The 20,549-nt window shown below is 45.5% G+C and overlaps 2 protein-coding genes and 1 long non-coding RNA gene across 4 annotated transcripts in view; 1 reads left to right on the top strand and 2 right to left on the bottom strand.

Annotated features, from left to right (window-relative positions):
- Positions 1-9,066: 9,066 nt before the first annotated feature.
- The window catches only part of LOC122541055 (zona pellucida sperm-binding protein 3-like), a 46,218-nt gene continuing 34,735 nt past the window's right edge, over positions 9,067-20,549 (bottom strand). Inside the window, exon 9 of one of the 2 annotated variants that reach the window (XM_043677569.1) lies at positions 9,067-9,220. In XM_043677569.1, coding sequence (XP_043533504.1) covers positions 9,099-9,220 — 122 coding nt within the window. In that variant the 3' untranslated portion in view covers positions 9,067-9,098. Of the gene's footprint in view, positions 9,221-9,366; positions 9,432-20,549 lie in introns of those variants that run through there. The other variant, XM_043677571.1, reaches the window with a different exon arrangement.
- Positions 10,062-20,549, bottom strand: part of LOC122541058 (zona pellucida sperm-binding protein 3-like) — a 14,388-nt gene continuing 3,900 nt past the window's right edge. The window contains exon 4 of the mRNA XM_043677573.1: positions 10,062-10,258. Coding sequence (XP_043533508.1) covers positions 10,077-10,258 — 182 coding nt within the window. The 3' untranslated portion in view covers positions 10,062-10,076. The remainder of the gene's footprint in view (positions 10,259-20,549) is intronic.
- LOC122541059 lies at positions 15,939-16,660 on the top strand. The gene is made up of 5 exons (XR_006309502.1): positions 15,939-15,974; positions 16,058-16,184; positions 16,266-16,354; positions 16,442-16,564; positions 16,646-16,660. It is a non-coding gene; the product is annotated as an uncharacterized LOC122541059 (long non-coding RNA).

Raw genomic sequence — 20,549 nt, 5'->3', positions numbered from 1 at the left:
GAGCAGGTATGGTCCAGGTTGCTGTGGCAGTCATTGGGTTTGTAGACGATGTCCATGTTGAGTTGGTCACCATTGATAGAGAAGGAGTGGTCCTGGAAGGGGAGAGAGGTGTCTGAGATGGTCCAGGTGAACTTAAGGTCAGGGTGGAAAGTGTTGGGGAAGTTGATGAACTGCTCAACCTCCTCGTGGGAGCACGAGGTGGTGCTGATAGTCATCAATGTAGTGGAGGAAAAGGTGGGGAATGGTGCTGGTGTAACTGCGGAAGTTGGACTGTTTCACGTAGCCGATAAAGAGACCCATACGGGTACCCATGGCTACCCCTTTCATCTGGAGGAAGTGGGAGAATGCAAAGGAGAAATTACTGAGGGCGAGGACCAGTTCAGCCAAACGAATGAGAGTGCCAGTGGAGGGGTACTGGCGGGGACACCAGGAGAGGAAGAAACAGAAGGTTTGGAGGCCCTCGTCATGATGGATAGAGGTGTATAGGGACTGGATGAGATGTTGGGAGTCAGGGAAATGAAAGTCTTGGAGGAGGTGGAAGGCTTAAGTGATGTCCTAATTTTCTGTGGTGACTTCCTGGACTGGGGGATAGGACAGTATCAAGGTATGTGGCGATGACTTCGGCGGGGCAGGAGCAGGCTGAGATGATGGGTCAGTCAGGCCAGTCAGGCTTGTGGGTCTTGGATAGGAGGTAGATTTGGGCGGTGTGGGGTTCCCGGACAATGAGGTTGGAAGTTGTAGGTGGGAGATCCCCCAAGTTGATGAGGTTGTGTATGGTCTGGGAGATGATGGTTTAGTGATGGGAGGGGGGGTGAGGTCATTGTCAAGGAGGTAGGAGGAGGAGGAGGTGTTTTCAAGTTGGCACCTGGCCTCAGGAGTGTAGAGATCAGTGCGCCAAACTACCACCGTGTACCCCCCTTGTCCGCTGGTTTGATGGTGTGGTTGGGGTTGGAGTGGAAGGTTGCAAGAGTGAGAGGTTGGGTTGGTTTGGGGGGGGGGCGCGGAGTGGAGGGTGGAGTGGATAGGTGGGAAGGAAGATGGACAGGTAGGTCAAGTCATGAGGATGATGCAGTTGGAACTGGGATAAGGTGGCGGGAGGGTAAATGAGGAGATTATGGGGAGAAGGCAAAAGAATGGGGTTAAGAAACATTCTCACCAAGAGCAAAAAGCATTGCAGACTGCAATTGGTCAAATGGCCTAATTCTGCTCTTATTGTCCAGAATTTAGGTCCTGTCACCTCAAACTCTCCTTAAGGATCAATAGTTTTGAACCTCTGCTGCACTCTCTCTTTGGCAAGTAAAGCCATCCTCAGGCAAAGGGATTGGAACGGAATCCAAACCACCAGATGTCTCAGCCATGTTCAATTCAAGTCAGACTTCTTTGCTGCTGTACTGAAATTTTGTTGTAATGATAGCTGTATACTAGTTTCCAGTGACTTATGAACACGGCCATTTAAGTCCCTTCTGGCATCAAAGCTTCCAAATTCATCACCATTTAATAATTGGTCTGCACATTGTTCCTCGACCAAAGTGAATAACATTTATCCACATAAACCTCCACCTGCCATACATTTGCCCATTCATTCAGCCTGCTTACATTCCTGTATAGCCTCTTTGCACCCCTCTCACAATTCACATTCCCAAGTTTCTTTTTATCATCACTTGGAAATATTACAGTTGGTCTCTACCGTCCAAATCATTGATATAGATTGTGAATTGTTGGGGCCCAACACTGATCCATGTGACACCCCCAGTTATAGTCTGAAACCTCAGAATATCACACTTATTCATGCTGTCTGCTTTCTGTCAATTAAGCAACCCTCAATCATGCTAGTATATTACATCTAATCTCATGCATTTTAATTTTGTATAACAAACTCCTATGGGACATTGTCAAAAGATTAGGTTCCCTATAGTATGGAAACAAGCCCTTCAGCCCAACAAGTCCACACCAACCATCCAAAGAGTAACCCACCCAGACCCATTCCCATACATTTACCAATGACTAATGCACCTAATACTATAGGCAATTTAGTATGGCCAATTCACCTGACCTGCACATCTTTGGATTGAGAGAGGAAACCAGAGCACCCGAAGGAAACCCACGCCGACACAGGGAGAATGTCTGTGTGGAGTTTGCACACAGTCACCCGAGGCTGAAATCGAACCCAGGTTCCTGGCAGTGTGAGGCAGCAGTGCTAACCACTGAGCCACCATGCCACCCTACTTGGAAATTCTTGGAAAATCCAAATATACAACATTGACTCATTTCTGACTGTTGGTGACATCCTCAAAAAAAAATCTATCAGCACAAAAGAAATTAATTCCAGAGGTGAGGTGAAAGAGACTGCCTTTGACATCAGTGCCACATTTGACCAAAGTTGGCATCAAGATGTCTGCCTGAGCAAAACTTGAGTCAATGGAAAATGGTGGAAAACTCTCCGCTGTTTGGAGTCCTATCTGGCCCAAAAGAAGAAGGTTGCAGTTGTTGGAGGTCAGTCATCTCAGCTCCAATCATGTCTGCAGGAGTTCCTCAGTCTAGTGTTCTAGGCCCAGTCATCTTCAGCTGCTTCATCGATGACCTTCCCTGCATCATAAGGGAATGTTTGATGATTATACAATGTTCAGCACTATTTACAACTCCTCGGATACCGAAATAGTCCACGCCCAAATGCAGCAAATCGTATACAATTCTTTTTTCCTGACAAGTCACAAGTAACATTCGCACCACAGAAATGCCAAACAATGACCATCTCCAACAGGAGAGAGTATAAACATCACCTGTTAACATTGATTGACATTGTCATCACCTAATCCCTCATTATCAATATTCTGGAGGATTGATAATTGACCAGAAACCAAAACCAGATTAGCCAAATAAATGCTGTGACTGCAATGGGCTAAAAATCCTGTCAAGTGTAATTCATCACCTGACTCAGCAATAAATGCTGGCCCAGCCAATGACATCTTCATCACATGAATGAATTAACAAAAAGATTTGGCAAACACGATTGTCTCTTCATAAATCCATATTGACTCTGTCCAAGAACATAATTGTTTTCTAAGTACCCATGATCACATCCTTTATAACAGATTCTAGTATTTTCCTTACTGTGACATCAGGCTGACAGGTCTGTTTTCTCTCTTGGTCTCTTTCTTGTCTTAAACAGAGATATTACATTTATAACCTTCCAATTCACAGGCACAACAGCTGAATTAATAGAATTTTGATGGATCATCACAAATGAACGCATCCAGTATCTCTGTAGCCATCTCTTTCAACACTCTTGGGTGAGGGTCATCACTTCCTGTGATTTTGCCAATTATCAGTTCCATTAGTTGCTCCAGCATTATACTTTTACTAACACAATACTAATTTCTTTGAATTCCGGACTCTTACTAGACCCATGGATGATAATGGTTTCAGGGAGACATTAGGAATCTTCCTTTCTGAAGATAAATATATTTAGTCATTTAGCTTCTCTGCCATTTCTTTATTTCCTATTATAAATTCTCCTGACCTTGTCGGTGCTGGGACCATGTCTGTTTTTGCTAATATTTTCCTTTTCAAGTACATTTAGAAGATTTTACAGTAGTTTTCATATTTCTAACTATTTCTTCATCAATTTGTTGCTTTTCTTTTGCATTATTCACTTCAAATTTAAATTCCATAATTGGATTAAAACAGATGAAGATAATTTAGCTTTATTTTCTTAATTTAACGGTTAAAAACAAGAACATGTTTCAAAGAATGTGGAATTTATCAGTTCAGAAATATAAAATGAGCATTTCAACAGTATTGAAGGTAGTACTTAGTGGGAAACATGAAGATAATATTCCATTAAAAACCCAGTCATACCTCATTCACAAGTTTTAACGTTTTCAGTAAGATTAATAGAGTACAGTAGAGGATTGGTTTCATTCATCTCTGGGACACCCGCACCAATCAACCACACCGTCCTGTGGCCCAACATTTCAACTCCCCTCCGCCGAGGCCATGGAGGTCCTGAGCCTCCTTCACTGCCGCACCCTCACCACCAGACGCCTGGAGGAAGAATGCCTCATCTTCGCCTCGGAACATTTCAACCCCAGAGCATCACTGTGGACCTCAACAGTTTCCTCATTTCCCCTTCCCCCACCTCACCCTAGTTCCAAACTTCCAGCTCAGCACTGTCCCCCTGACTTGACCTACCTGCCTATCTTCTTTTCCACCTATCCACTCCACCCTGACCTTAACCTTCATCCCCTCCCCTATTGTACTCTATGCTACTTTCTCCCCACCCCACCCTCCTCTAACTTATCTCTCCACCCTTCAGGCTCTCTGCCTTTATTCCTGAAGGGCTTTTGCCCGAAATGTCGATTTCACTGCTCCTCGGATTCTGCCTGAATTGCTGTGCTCTTCCAGCACCACTAATCCAGAATCCCCTTGATTGTAGTTGGGAGTACTTCAACAGCGTCCCCTTGGGAGAAATGCAGAATCACCATTTTCTGGTTTAATCTGCACATATGTGGACTCAAAGTAGGAAAAGAACTAAAAGTGCACAGTGGAGGGGTGGCATGATGATATGAATGGAAGACTGTTTTGGCTAACAGTAAAAAGAGAATAGGTATAAATAAACTCTGGTTACATCATAACAAGTGGTGTGCTGCAGGAATTGTTGCTGGAATCTCAAATTTTAATTTGTATAAATGATTTAGATTAGATTCCCTACAGCGTGGAAACAGGCCCTTCGGCCCAACAAGTCCATACCGACCCTCCAAAGCGTAACCCACCCAGACCCATTTCCCTCTCATGCACCTAACATTGTTCAAAGGCAGCTTGCTGGACTAGTACTTGGAATGAAAGTTGCCTTAGGAAGAAAGATTGGATAGGCTAGATTGAAATATTTAGAAGATTCCGAGGAGCCTCAGCAGGGTAAGGCATGGAGAGGATGGTTCCACTTAATCTAGAACACAGATTAGGTGGGTCTTCCCACTAACATTTTGTAGTTAACTGACAAGGATGCAAGCATTTCCTTTCAGCCAGTTTCCATGCATTCACCACTCTACTGTCTCTCTCCAAGTCACACAGACACATGCTGACCCACTGAATTCTCTCATTGAACTTTAATAAAAAGAATCAAGGGTTATTCAAATTACTTTGTAAATATTTTGACTGCTAAATAGCACAGTTTGCTGGTATGAATCTTGGCTTAAGTCACGTGCCGTTTTGGAAATGCTGAAAAAATAATTGGTTCCCTCAAGACATCACCTTCACAGAACCAAGAACCAAATCTGATTGGCCTCTACTTTAGAACTCACGATCCCAAATAATAAAATACATCACAAAGCTTTATCACAAGGAATCATTGGTGGAAGGCAAAAGAAGGAATTTGGGGTTTGAGGGAGGAGAGGAGAGATGCTGGAAATGTACCAGAAAAGGAGGCAAGAGAGAGGAGCTGGAGGAGTGGATTGAACAGAATAGGGAGAGGGACGGTTGTGAGAATAGGAGAGAAGGGAAAGGGAGGACGGGAGAGATTAATTGCATTCTTTAAATGACTTCGAGAAAGAGCAAATATTGTTTTAATACATCCTGACTTTCCCAATTCTTTGGCCATTTCAACTTCCCCTCTCCCATTTACTTTCCTCTACCCTTTCTCATCTTTCCCCACTTTTCCTTCCACCTATTAGCTTTCCTACCTATTGTCAGATTTCTAAAACACTTTGCTTCTGTTCCATTCCTTTTAGCCTTATCATCATTTCTCCTCTCCTCCATTCTACTTCTCTTCTACATCAGCCACAAGCAACAGAATGCACACAACAGCTGTTTCATGTATATGGCAGGACTTGTTTTGGCCTACCGAACCACATATCTACCCAGGGAATGAGGGGGTAAGAACAGAGATCAATCTGTTGGTTACATCCAGTGCAGGAAAGAGTAGCAGCAACTTGCAGAGGACCATAGCTTTGCTGATTAGTGAGTTTGGAACAGTCTTCCCTTGAATTACTAAAGCTGCATTCAAATAAAGAATCCTTGCAGAGCACGCATTCAAGTTATGATCAGATGAGGAAGGATTCTGGGAATCCAATATGGAGAATAGGAAAAAGTTGACTGCAAGGTCTGTTCCTTTTGAGGTATTTTAGCTGTTGGTGACTTTGAATTCCAGGAATGAATGGCAATTACTGTTTTATATGCTGTTACATTGCTTTGGAAAAAACATTGAAACCATAAGTACTAAGTTAGCCTGGAGCACTTTTTAGAGCAAGACAACAGTGCTACTTTCTGGATCTGTAGATTGTGAAGGAATTAAAATGGCCTTCACTAGGCCATCTTTGTCAGATTAGGGAGAGTTTCTATGTTACTATTGATTACATCTGCAGGAAATGTCTTTAGTTGCAAATCCTATCAGATCGCAGGGATCAGTTAGAGGCAGTGAGGAATTTACAGGAGCTGGGGAGTTGATGGATGGCAGTTATAGGAAGCGAGAAAAGCACAGATATTGTCAGGTAGGTGGGTTAATGCTAGGAAAGGTAGGAGAGGGAGGTGGCGCAGGAGGCCTCTGGCTATCCCCATTTCAAACAATCATGCTGTTTTTGCAAAAAAAAAGTGTATGGGGTGATGGACTCAGGGAAACATAGGACAAACAGCCAAGTTTCTGGTATTGAGACTGGCTGTAATGTAGTGAGGGGTACGTCTAGTTCCAAGCAATTGATTGTGATGAGATCTCTAGTCAGGCATAAACATCTGTGGCCAGCAGTGAGAATCAGAATGGTGTTGCCTCCCTGGTGCCAGGATCAAGGATATCTCAGAGGGTGCAGAATGTTCTCAAAGGGGATAGGGACCTGCAGGTGGTCATTGTACACATCAGAACGAACATAGGGAAGGAAAAGGATGAGATTCCAAAAGGGTGACTATGGAAAGCTAGGCAGGGATTTAAAAAAAAAAAGGAGGTCCAAGGGTTGAGATATCTGGATTACTCAACATGCAACAAGCTAGTGAGGGTAGTAATAGGAGGATAGAGCAGATGTGTGCATGGCTGAGGAGCTGGTGTATGGGAGAAGGGCTCACTTTTTGGATCACTGGAATCTCTTCTGGGGTAAGAGAGACCTCTACAAAGGACAGATTGTGTCTGCATTTGAAGGGGACTGACGTACTGGCAGGATTTGCTCAAGCTGTTGGGAGGATTTAAATTGGTAAGATGGGGCAGTGGAACCCAGGGAAATAGTGAAGAGAAAAAACAAATCTCAGACTGGTAAAGTTGGAAAGGGAAAGGAGTCAAACACAGTCAGGCAGGACCAAAGCAGAGAAAGTAGGACTGAAATTAAACTGCATTTATTTCAAATGCAAGAGGCCTAACAGGGAAGGCAGAGGAACTCAGGGCATTGTTAGAAACATGGGACTGGGATATCATATCTATTATAGAATGTGGCTCAGAAATGGACAGGACTGCCAGTTTAGTGTTCCAGTATACAGATGCTATAGGAAAGCTAGAAAAGGGGGACAAAAGTGACGGTGTTTTTGATAAGGGATAGAATTACTGCTGTACAAAGGGAAGATATTCCTGGGAACACATCCAGGAAATTTGGGTGGGACAGAGAAAGGGATGATCACCTTATTGGGACGATATTTATAGACCACCTAATAGTCAGCAGGAAATTGAGAAATTAAGGAGATTTCAGTTATCTGTAATAATATGGTAGTTATAGGAAGGGGTTTTAGCTTTCCAAACAGACTGGGACTGCCAGAGTGTTTAGATGGAGCAAAGTTTGTTCGATGTGTACAAGCAAATCCTAATTAATTAGGTGGATGTACTAACTAGAGAAGGTGTACAACTTAACCTACCCTTGAGAAATAAGGCAGGGCAGGTGACTGTGGAGTCAGTGACCATAATTCTATTAGTTTTAGTTTTAAAATAGAGATAGAAAAGGATAGACAAGATCTAAAAATTGAAGTTCTAAATTGGAGGAAGGTGAATTTTGAAAAGTATTAGGCAAGAACTTTCAAAAGTTGATTGGGGAAATGTTTGCAAGTTAAAAGAGGACAGCCTTAAAGATAAGGTTAGAGTCCAGAGACAGTATGTTCTTGTTAGGGTGACAGACAAGGCTAGTAAGTGTGGGGAATGCTGACGACTAGAGAAAGGTTTTGGTTCAGAAAAAGGAGGAAGCATGTGTCAGGCATAGACAGCAGAGATTGAGTGAATCTTAGTATAAAGACAGTAAGAGTATACTCAAGAAGGAAATCAGGAGAGAGAAGGAGAAATGAGATAGCTTTGATAAATAGGGTTCAGGAGAATCCAAAAGGGATTTTATAAATTCATAAAGGACAAAAAAGGGTAACTAAGGAGAGAATAGGGCCCCTCAAAGATCAGCAAGGCAGCAAATATGCAGAGCTGCAGGAGATGGGAGAGATACTAAGCAAGTATTTTGCATCAGTTTACTGTGGAGAAGGATGTGGAAAGTGGAGAAATAGATAATGACATTTTGAAAGAGGTCACTATTAGAGGAGAAAGCGCTGGTTGTCTTAGAACACCCTGTTAGAGAGTGAGCACAGTAATAAACAACTTTGAAAAATAGAAAATTAGGGCCATGAAGATTCAAAATGACGTTTCTATTCAGTAAAACAATCACAACCCTTCAGGACTTGCCAACACAGCTTCATGGTTTAGGGGCATGAGAACATTCAGCTCAAATTGAAATATGACAACTGTAGATGTCAGAAGTCTGAGGGAGAACCAACTTCACAAAGAATCTCAGGAGATGGTAACATTGGGACTCCACTTAGACACATCTGAAGAGAAACAGAATAGACTAAAAACACCAACTGTTCCTCCCTCAGACACTGCCACATCAGAGACGTTCCTCCAGCACATTCTGCAAACAGTGATTTAATCAGAATGGAAAGCCCCTTTCCAAGGTGGTCATCAATCCCCAGTACTCACTGGAAGGAACAAAACAATATCTTCCAAACTCAATCAATCATTCAGGAAGCTCAGTTCATGGATTGGAGAGGCTAAAGCCAGGGATTGTACCCAGGGATAGTTTTCAGCTAAGAGAGGATGCAGAAACAAACCAGCTCCAGAGAAAAGACACCATGAATCACTGCTTTATTGACTATTTCAATCACCAGTTGATGGGTGTTTGCTTGTGTCTCCTGAACAGGAACAAGGCCAGCAATGAAGCAGAGATCAGACAGACAGCTGTCACAGTCAGGACCACCATCACAACCAGCTCTGACTCCACACCTACAAAACAAGGAGAAACCAATGGTTACTGAGGGAAAACAGGGACAGAAAGGGAAACTAGCAGGCAGCCAACTCACTGCTTGGAGACATCTCCTGCATCCTTCTGTCAAGCTCAGTCAGGGGAGGAGTTGCCAGGTTGGTCAGCTCAGTATCCAGAATGATCAAGGGGCCAAGTGAGGCCACCCCTCCCACTTCAATCCAGCTTCACTCTGCAAGATCAAACATCCCAGTCAGAGGGGTTGGGGAGGTGAGAGGAGATCCCAACATCAAGATCAAGTGTCCTACCAGCTTCAGGGTAAGGTCTGTCCTTCCTCTGGAGGGAGACAGGATCTCCCTTGTGCTCCCACAGTTCCCCACATGGCAACAGGCACAAGTGTCACTGTGACTCCTCTAATGGGACCCAGCTAAACAAGAGAAACAGCCCATCAACCACATGGTGCATCACCTCTCCCAACAACAACATCCCTGAGGGACAGGGAACTTACATATTCTGCAGCTTCTGGAAAGTACAAGCTTTGTTCCTGGAATCTCCCTGATCCACTGCAGCAACTCAGGTGACAGTGATGAACATCTGAGGGACACATTCAGAACAAGTCAGTGTTTAGTGACTCCCTCCCCAGGGTGGAGAAGCACATCATCAGCTTCCTCTTACCAAGGATCGCTCATCTCCATAGAAACGGAAGGCATCCAGGTCAAACCGGAGCTTGTCCAGCTCCCGCCCGTCTCTCGGCAACAAAGGTTGAAAAGGAGTCCTCAGCTTTGCTGTCCATCTGCAGTTGCCACCTGGACAAAGGGCCATGAAGTGAATGGAGTGAAGCCATTGAGATGGGAGCAGCTGGAGAAAGCAGAGAGCTCCTTACCCATTGTAGTCAATGATGCTGTATCTCGGGGTGGAATCCTTGTCTGGGCTCAGTGTAGCTACAGAGCGATCAATGTACACCTTCAGGGGCACATGGTTGGCCATCGAAACCAATGCCTCAATGTGAATGAGGTCTCCCAGGGAGTAGACAGTGGAAGTGCGCTCTGTCAGCCAGTCACCTGAAGTACAGCAAGACAAGGGTTGGAGCCAATGGGTACAACTCCCAGAGAGACACCAGGAGATCCCTCCCCAGCCACCCATCACATACCATTCATTAGACACAGGGAGAATGACAGATACCCTTCTCCAGATCTGGTGGAGCTGAATAGGATCCAGGTGGGCTTGATGGGATGCTGCTCACATTGCCCTTCCTGGGGGAAGGGGACAGGGCAGCCATTTTAAGACAGTGTCAGACAACAGTAGCAGGGGATCATACTGACAATCGAGCAAAGATTTTCACCTCAAATAACATTCAATGGGAACAACAGCTCCATTGGTTCTCAACGATTGATCCAGGATAGTTTGGGTGTGGGTCAGGTGAGTGGTGTAGATCAGGAAATCGCCAGTCATCTGAAAGATACCAGGTTAAGGAAGGAGGGGATGGTCTGAAATGAGAATGTTCTACACAGTTCACAATGACAACATCCTATTTGGACAATCCTTTAGGGAGTGCGACAGGCTCAGGGCCAGGAGACTACTTTCCCACACTGAGGTGGAGAGACCAGTATTCAAGGGGAATAGATCACAGGTCAGGGGTTAGTCATTTAGGATCAATTTAACAAGGAATGACATCATTCCAAAGATCTGGATAGGAATTCCTGAACCAAAAGTTGGTTCAAAGGAGGTTGTGTTGGGCTCCCAGACTAAGTTAGAGATAAATATTGAGGGAACAGGGACATGGTGATTGTTATCACAGGGAAGAAGCTGCAGGAATCTTTTGGCCATTATCTCCCAGTGTAATCATGAAACCTTCAGATTATAAGCAGAGATTACCAGCAGAATACAGAGGGAGGTTAATAGTAAGGTGAGGCAATAAAACTGTGCACAAGATGGGAAAAATAGAGAAAATAATTTGTGGGCAGCACGGTGGCTAGCACTGCTGCCTCAGCGCCAGAGACCCGGGTTCAATTCCCACTTCAGGCGACTAACCTGAGTTTGCATGTTCGCCCCGTATCTGCGTGGGTTTCCTCTGGGTGCTCCAGTTTCCTCCCACAGTCCAAAGATGTGCAGGTCAGGTGAATTGGCCATGCTAAATTGCCCATAGTGTTAGGTAAGGGGTAAATGTAGGGGTATGGGTGGGTTGCGCTTCAGCAGAGCAGTGTGGACTTGTTGGGCCAAAGGGCCTGTTTCCACACTAAGTAATCTAATCTAAGTAATCTAATCTAATTCACCAGATTAGAATAGAAATAGTTTTACCAACAGGCCAAGTGTGGAGCTCAAGTACAAGGTCAGTCAATTTATTCATAGAATAGCACCCCCAGTGGGAGGGAGTCAAGACAGTTTACCCGACAGAGCCACTTTCCATCCAACTAAACACAAGTCATGCTGCTAAGAGTTAGGTTCCTGTGACCTCACTGTTGAGAAAGTAATCATAATATAGAAAGCCACACTATAGAAAGTCACTAAACCAAGTTAGAACATTCACAATATCAAAACACCACCCACAAGTTGCCACATGATACTCAATTCATACTGATACATACATTGTAACAGAACAACCCCTCTAATCAGAACCTTCTAAACCGATGAGAGCCAGAGCACAAGGCTAGAGATGGAGAACCGTACAGGCACAGTCCAATCCAGGATAGGAATTTAGTCTGACGACTTGAGAATGGAGACTAGTCCTCCTAAATATCAACAATATTACATCCAGAGTTACAGTCAGGATATATCTACAGCCCAAATTTTCAGCAAGTGTGGACAACCCCCATTACCTGCAATCTGCTGCCACACTTATACAGCCCATAGTCAAAGGAGGACAGTCTGGTTCTCAGGGTAGACCCTGGTTGGCCAACAACCTGCTGTCACCAGGGTCAGGTCAGTAGCTTTAACCAGGTGCCTGGTTCCAAATAAATCCAGCTGTGCCCTGACCAGCAGGTTGTGCTCTCCACACTGCACCATCACAGTCTGCAGTGGGGACACACTCCCAACCTCAGACATTCAGAAACTAGAACCGATGGGACCCCCATGAGGAGGCACTCTCAGGAACAGGGCTGGCTCTCACTATTGTCCATGGAAACCTCTGGCTCAAACTGTTGCCATGTTTCAGAACAACAAACAGCTCCATCTAACACCAACAAAGGGAACAAACCCCTCACTACAAAATCACCCATGATCCTAAACAACTCAACCATCTCCAACCAGCTCCTTTTATACACACAACCTGCACTCACCTGACACCAATGTGACCAGAAGCAGCAACATTGAACCAATCAACCAGCCCAATCTCTACAATTTCCACCAATGACTGAACTCATCGAGTTATTACCAGGAGGGCCTATTTCATTTGGACCAATAGGAGTGGCTGTGAGCTGCTGTGCTGTCACCTGACTGAATTCAGCTCCACAAGGTCTCATGGTGAAGGCCCCATGGATACAATCATCAAACGTAGCTCATTGATCTAGGAGGGTGTCTGCTGGGTCCTGTCCCCCTCACCCAAGGGGACTGACAGTGAGACCCATGGAGAGATTGTCTGAGGATGGGGTTTGGGTAGAACAAGGGATTGACCTTATACTACACCTCCCCCTGGAAGTGTTTGATGGAGTCAATATGGAAGAAACTTTATTCTGTATCTAAACTTGTCATGTTCCTGTCAGGGGAGTGTTTGATCAGGACAATGCAGGGAGAGCTTTACTTTCACTTTCCTTTTAATTCATAGACTCGAGGCAGTTTTACTCTGTATTTCACCACGTGCTGTTTCTGTCCTGGGAACCTTTGATGGGGACAGCTTTCCTTCCAATTTTCAAGAAATGAGGAAACTTTAGTTTCAGTTGGAAAGAGCAAAATCTTTTACTCTGTTTCTAACTCAGTGATGTCCCTGTATTGAAAGTGTTTGATGTAGACAATGTAGCTGTACGTTTTGTGAAATGTGTAGAGACCGCTTTCTGTTCAGTGACAATGAGCAGAGGAAGCTCATGTATCGTGTCCCACACTGACCTTGCTCTGGTGGAGTTTGTTGGGGGATGGTGTTGAGGCAGAAAGTGTGTTGCCCGGGAAAAGCACAGCAGGTCATGCAGCATCTGAGGAGCAGGAGAGTCGATGTTTCGGGTATAAGGCCTTCATCAGGGTTGTGGATTAGGACAGGGGGCTGAGAGATAAATAGGACGTTAGGAATGGGGGTAAGGCAGCTAGGATCATGTTAGGTTCATGCAGTGTGGGCAGGGGGGCAAGGGAGCTGGGATGGTAATAGTTAGATGCAGGTGCGGGGTGTTCAGAGAATTTTACATTCATTCTGAAAGGGAAGATGGGGCAGCACGGTGGCACAGTGGGTAGCACTGCTGCCTCACAGCACCTGGGACATGGGTTTGATTCCAGTTTCGGGCGACTCTCTGTGTGGAGTTTGCACACTCTCCTTGTGTCTGTGTGGGATTACTCTGGGCGCTCTGGTTTTCTCCCACTGTCCAAAGATGTGCAGGTTAGATGGATTAGCTGTGGTAAATTACTGTTAGTGTTCAGGGATATGTAGGTAGGTGCATTAGTCAGGAGATATGTTGAGTAATAGGGTAAGGGAATGGGTTTGGCTGGGTTACTCTTCAAAGGGTCAGTGTGGACTTGTTGGGCCAAATGGCCTGTTTCCACACTGTAGTGATTCTATGATTCAACATAAATGTGGATAAATCCCTACGGCCTGATCAGGTGTACCCTGGAACTCTGTTGGAAGCTCGGAGAGTGATTGCTGGGCCTGTTGCTGAGAAATTTGTATCATCAACATTTGCAGGTGAGGTACCAGAAGACTGGAGTTTGGCTAATGTGTTGTCACTATTTAGGAAAGGTGGTAAGGAAAAGCCAGGGAACTGCAGACTAGTGAGCTTGGCATCGGTGGTGGGCAAGTTTTTGGAGGGAATCCTGAGGGACAGGATTTATATGTATTTGGCAAGCCAAAGACTGATTAGGGGTAGTCAGCATAGCTTTGTGCGTGAGAGATCATTTCTCATAAACTTGATTGAATTTTTTGAAGCAGTAACAGAGGATTGATGAGAGCAGTGTGGTGGATGTGATCTATATAGACTTCAGCAAAGCATTTAACAAAGTGTCTCATGGGGGCCTGGTTAGCAAGGTTAGATCTCATGCAATACAGGGATGTGGATACAGAACTCGCTGGAAGGTAGAAGATACAGGGTGGAGGATTGCTTTTCAGAGTGGAGGCCAGTGGTGTGCCATAAGGATCGGTGCTGGGTCCACTGCTTTTTGTCATTTGTATAAATGATTTGGATGTGAACATGAGGTATCGTTAGTAAGTTTGCAGATGAAGGTGTAGTGGACAGCGAAGGAAGTTACCATGATCCCATGTGATTGGAATGTTGATTTCACCAGTTCCCTTATTTCCCCTCCTCCCAGCCCCAGCCCATCCCAATTATATCTCAGACCCCTTGGGGGCTCCCCTCATTCCTGATGAAGAGCTTGTGCTGGAAACGTTATTTCTGTTGTTCCTCAGATGCTGCCTGACCCGCTGTGCTTTTCCAGCACCACACTTTCCGACTCTGATCTTCAGCATCTGCAGTCCTCACTTTCTCCCAACTGAGCACGTGCACCGAGAAATTGCAAATGGAGTTCAATGTAGAACAGTATGAGGTGTTACAGTTTGGAAAGTCACATCAAGGTAGGAGTTTCATGATAAATGGTTGGGCCTTAAGGAGTGTAGTGGAACAGAGGGACCTTCCTTTCAGCCAACTTTTGGTTCAGGAATTCTCATCCTGATCTTTGGAATGATGTCATACATTAAATTGATCCTAAATGACTAACCCCTGACCTGTGACCTATTGCCCTAGAATACTGCCTTCTCCAGCTCAAGGTGTGGGAAAGCAGTCTCCTGGCTCTGAGCCTGTCATGCTCCCTAAAGAATTGTCCAAATAGAATGTTGTCATTGTGAACCCTGTGTAGAACATTCTTATTTCAGATCAGTCACTCATTCTGCAACCTGGTGTCTTCCAGAGGACTGGACATTTCCTGATCTACACCACCCAGCTGACCCACAGCCCAAACTATCCTGGATCTGTCATTGTGAGAACCAATGGTGCTGTTGTTCCCATTGAATGTCGTTATTTGAGGTGAGAATCTTTACTTGATTGTCAGTATGATCGCCTGCTGTTGTTGTCTGACACTGTCCTAAAATGGCTGACCTGTCTCCTTCCCCCAGAAAGGGCAATGTGAGCAGCAATCCCATCAACCTGGACCAACCAACCCAACTACCCTGTAGCTCAACACTTCAACTCCACCAATGACATGCAGGTCCTTGGACTTCATCGCCAGACCATAGCAATATGACAGCTGGAGGAAGAGTGCCTCATCTTCCGCCTAGGAACCGTCCAACAACAAGGATGAACTCAGACTTCTCTAGTTTCCTCATTTCCCTTCCTCCTACCTTGTCTCAGTAACAACCCTCAAACTCAGCACCACGTTCCTAACCTGCAACCTTCTTCCTGACCTCTCTGCCCCCACCCCCACTCTGGTCTATCACACTCACCTTAACCCCCCTCCACTTATTGCATTTCCAATGCCCCTCCCCCAAGTCCCTCCTCCCTACCTTTTATCTTGGCCTGCTTGCACACTTCCCTCATTCCTGAGGAAGGGCTCATGCCCGAAACATTGATTCTCCTTCTCCTTGGATGCTGCCTGACCTGTGCTTTTCCCAGACAAGGACTCCACCCCGAGATACAGCATCATTGACTACAATGCGTAAGGAGATCTCTGCTTTCTCCAGCTGCTCCCATCTCAATGGCTTCACTCCATTCACTTCATGGCCCTTTGTCCATCTGCAGTTGCCTCCTGGACAGCAAAGCTGAGGACTCCTTTTCAACCTTTGTGTTGCCGAGAGACGGGCGGGAACCGGACAAGCTCCGGTTTGACCTGAATGCCTTCCGTTTCTATGGAGATGAGTGATCCTTGGTAAGAGGAAGCTGCTGATGTGACTCCCTCCCCAGGGTGGAGAAGCACTAAACACTGACTTGTTCTGAATGTGTCCCTCAGATGTTCATCACCTGTCACCTGAGAGTTGCTGCAGTGGATCAGGGAGATTCCAGGAATAAAGCTTGTACTTTCCAGAAGCTGCAGAATATGTAAGTTCCCTCTCCCTGTCCCTCAGGGATGTTGTTGTTGGGAGAGGTGATGCACCATGTGGTTGATGGGCTGTTTCTCTCATTTAGCTGGACCCCATTGGAGGAGTCAGACAGTGACATTTGTGCCTGATGCCTTGTGGGGAACTGTGGGAGCACAAGGGAGATGCTGATCCCCTTTCAGAGGAAGGAGAGACTTTGGCGCTGAAGCTGGTAGGACGTAGACCCTCTAGATGTTGGGATCTCCCCTCACCCCCACTGTCCCCTCCCTGACTGGGATGTTTGATGTTGTAGAGAGTGAAGCTGGATTGAAGTGGGAGGGGGAGGCCTCACTTGGCCCCCTGATCATTCCGGATACTGAGCTGACCAACCTGGCAACTGAGCCCCTGACTGAGGGTGATGAAAGGATGCAGGAGAGGTCTCTAAGCAGTGAGTTAGCTGCCTGCTAGTTTCCCTTTCTGTCTGTTTCCCTCCGTAACCATTGGTTTCTCCTTGTTTTGTAGGTGTGGAGTCAGAGCTGGTTATAATGGTGGTACTGACTGACAGCTGTCTGTCTGATCTTTGCTTCATTGCTGGCCTTGTTCCTGTACAGGAGACACAAGCAAACACCCATCAACTGGTGATTGGAATAGTCAATAAAGCAGTGATTCATGGTGTCTTCTCTCTGGACCTGGTTTGTTTCTTCATTCTTAGTATAAACTATCCCTGGGTACAATCCCTAGTTTTAGCCTCTCTAGTCCATGAAGTGAGCTTCCTAAATGATTGGGTTATGCAAGATATTGTTTGCTGCTTCCAGTGAGTACAGGGGATTGATGACCACCTTGGAAAGGGGCTTTCCATTCTGATTAAATCACTGTTTGCTGAATGTGCTGGAGCAACGGCTCTGATGTGGCAGTGTCTGAGGGAGAAACAGTTGGTGTTTCTAGTCTGTTCTGATTCTCTTCAGAAGTGTCCAAGTGGATTCCCAATGTTACCATCTCCTGAGATGCTGCCAGTCCTGTTGTGTTTGTGAATTGTTATCCCTCTGATTTCTGACCTCTACAGTATTGGGATTTCAACCTGATTGGATTGAAATTATCATGCCCCTGAACCACAATGCTGTGTTGGCAAGTCCTGAAGGGTTGTGGTCATCTGACTGAATAGAAACCTAATTTTGAATATTGATGGCCCTAATGATCTATTCAGAGTTGAATGTCAACTGTGCTCACCCTCCTGGACAGGGGATTGGCTGAAGACATGAGGAACCACCTCTAATATGGACGTTTTTGAAGATGTCACCATCTGCTTCCCCACTTTCCACACCTTCCATATCCTCTTCCACAGTAAACACTGAACTGTTCTTTTCCCCCCCACCTTGTGCAACCACAAGTTGGTAACAATACTATCATCACGTAATGGAGGGCAACATGTATTATGGTGTCAGTATAGCTGCAGAAGATGAACTGACAAAGAGGCAGGCAGAGCTGGGGCCATGTAGGTGACCAGGGCTACCTCTATGCTCTGACAATTTTTTGGTTTCACCAACTTGCAGAACATCTCTTGGACACATAATTAACCCCAGCACCCTCTGTGTGAACAATCCAACTCCCCTTCTCCCAAGGACATGCATGTCCTCAACTGCCTCTGCCACCAAATTCTAGCCTCCCAACAACTGGAGGATAAGCAATATCTTCCATCTTTGACACCCTCCAACCAGGTGGGATCGATTATAGACTTCATCACTTCTGAGCTCCCTTCCCCAGTTTATACCACATCCAACCCGCTAACTCAGCACCGCCCTTTCTGAACCAAAGAGTCCCAAGGAAAATTGGATTCAGTGGGATTAGAAAACCTCTTTGCTGGTTGGAGTCATGCCCAAAGAAAGATGGTTCTGGTTATCAATATTCAATCACGACATTCCCAGGACATCTTTGCAAGAGTTGCTCACAATACTCTCTTAGACACAACCGTCAGGCAATGACTGACTCCAACAAGGGAAAATCTCACTATCACACCATGACAGTCTCCATGACATTCCCATTGCTCAATCCCTCACTGTTAAACATCCTGTGGCTTCTCTGTCTCGGCTGGGATTTGTTGCCTGTCCCTAATTGCCCTTGATTTGATTGGTTTGCTCAGCTATTTCAGAATCAGCGATATTGCTGTGGGTCTGGAGCCACATTTAGGCCAGACCAGGTCAAGATGGTAGATTTCCTTCCCAAATAGGAATTGTGAACGAGATGGGATTTTATAAAAGATCAGTTTCACAGTCACAATTACCGAGAGTAATATTTTCAAAAAAGGATAGAACACAAAAATCCATCAGTGACTACAATCAGATTTGAGCCCCCAGCCTCAGATGATTAACCTGACTCACTGAATTCCTGTCTCAGTAACACTACCATTATGCCACTTGTTCCACCCACCTGAAGACAGAAGCCTGAGCCTAAGACAGATAGCTCAGTGATAGGCATTAGTGTCAAGGAATCAGGAGTTTAATTAACATGGACTCCCTGCAGTGTGGAAACTGGCCATTCAGTCCAACAATTCCACACTGACCCTCTGAAAAATAAGCCACCTAGACCCATCCTCTTACTCCACATTTACCCCTGACTAATGCCCCTAACCTACGTATCCCTAAAAACTATGGTTAATTTAGCATAGCCATTTCATCTAAACTGCACATCTTTGGATTGTGGGAGAAAACCCACACAGAGACAGGGAGAATTCCACACAGATAGTCACCCAAGGCTGAAATTGAACTGAATGCTAACCACTGTGCCACCATGCTGCCCAAGAGAAAGCGGGAGAAATCTTAGCAGCGACTGGGGAGACAGGTTCACATTTGTGTTGTGTGAGACTCTTGGAAGGTTAGCAGTACCTGACCACAGATGCTACCAGACCACCTGAGTTTTCCCAGCATTCTGTGGTTTCAGATTGCCAGCTTGTGCAGTATTTTGCTTTAGTCCTGAGTGTAAGTTCCTTCCAGAGTCTTCAGCATCTGACAATGCTACGGTTTTAAGAATTATACTTTGTCCCAGTTTTTTGAAGAGAGTCTTTGAGGCAAAGGTGGGAGCTGTCTGTTGAAAACTAGTAAACAGACTATGAGGCCTTGGGTTTTCTATTTAAATTGAAACAATAGAAGCAGCCTGCATGGGTGTGGTCACGCTCTCAGAATCAGTACTTTTAACAGTGCTGTTAAGGCCTTGAAGTGGAAGCTATTTTTCCCCCACCTCTTCAGTCACAAAATCTGTGGAGGTCTGGGTTCTTTCTGCTTTTGGATTTGCAAGAGAGTGGTTTCTGAACTTGCCTTTTGTCAAGGGGTTGTTTATGGGAACTGACTATATTGGACCAGGGAGAGGGGGATAGCTGCAGATGTGCAGATCAGAGTCAAAACATGCGGTACTGGAAAAGCACAGCTGGTCAGGCAGCATCCAATGAACAGGAGAGTCAACATTTCAAGCAGAAGCTTGGTATCAGGAATGTGGGAGGGGGTCCCAAGAGGGCAGAGAGATAAATGCAAAGGGGTGGGGAAAAGTATCTGGGAATACAATATAGTTAGTTGAAGGTTGGGGTGGGGGGGGTGGAGGAGAGGTGTGATGGTCCTAGGACAAGAAGATGGGAAAGAAGACAGACATGTTGGACAGTTCAAAGAGAAAGAGGGCAGTGCCAAGTTAGATGGTTGGATCTGGGATACGGTGGGAAAGGAAGATCAGAACTGGTGAAGTCCACATTGGAACCCTCCAACCACGAGATCAAAAGGTAGAAGAGAAGGTGTCCTTCCTCTAGTTATTGGGAGGCTAGAATTTGGTGGTAGAGACAGCCTAGGGCTTGCATGTCCTTGGCAGAGTGGAAGGGGGAGTTGGAGTGTTCAGCCAGAAGGTGGTGCGGTTGATTGATGTGAGGCCCAGAGATGTTCTGCAGTTTGGTCAAACCAATTCAGAGTAAAGGGGTCGCCATGGGCCCCAGCTCTGCCTGCCTTTTGTCAGGTACAGGAAACAGTTCATCTTCTGCAGCTACACTGGTACCATTACACATCTTGCCCTCCATTACTTGATGACAGTATTGTTACTATCTTGTGCTCCCACAAGGAGGGAGAACAGTTCAGTGTTTACTGTGGAGGAGGATATGGAAGGTGTGGCAAGTGGGGATGTAGATAGTGACATTTTCAAAAATGTCCATAGTAAAGGTGGTGTTAGATGTCTTCAACCACATCCCC

The sequence above is a fragment of the Chiloscyllium plagiosum genome, chromosome 36 (genome assembly GCF_004010195.1).
Source record: "Chiloscyllium plagiosum isolate BGI_BamShark_2017 chromosome 36, ASM401019v2, whole genome shotgun sequence".
In the NCBI taxonomy this organism is placed as follows: domain Eukaryota; kingdom Metazoa; phylum Chordata; class Chondrichthyes; order Orectolobiformes; family Hemiscylliidae; genus Chiloscyllium; species Chiloscyllium plagiosum.
The sequence above is the reverse complement of the archived record's forward strand: the minus strand, read 5'-3'. Positions and strand labels throughout refer to the sequence as shown.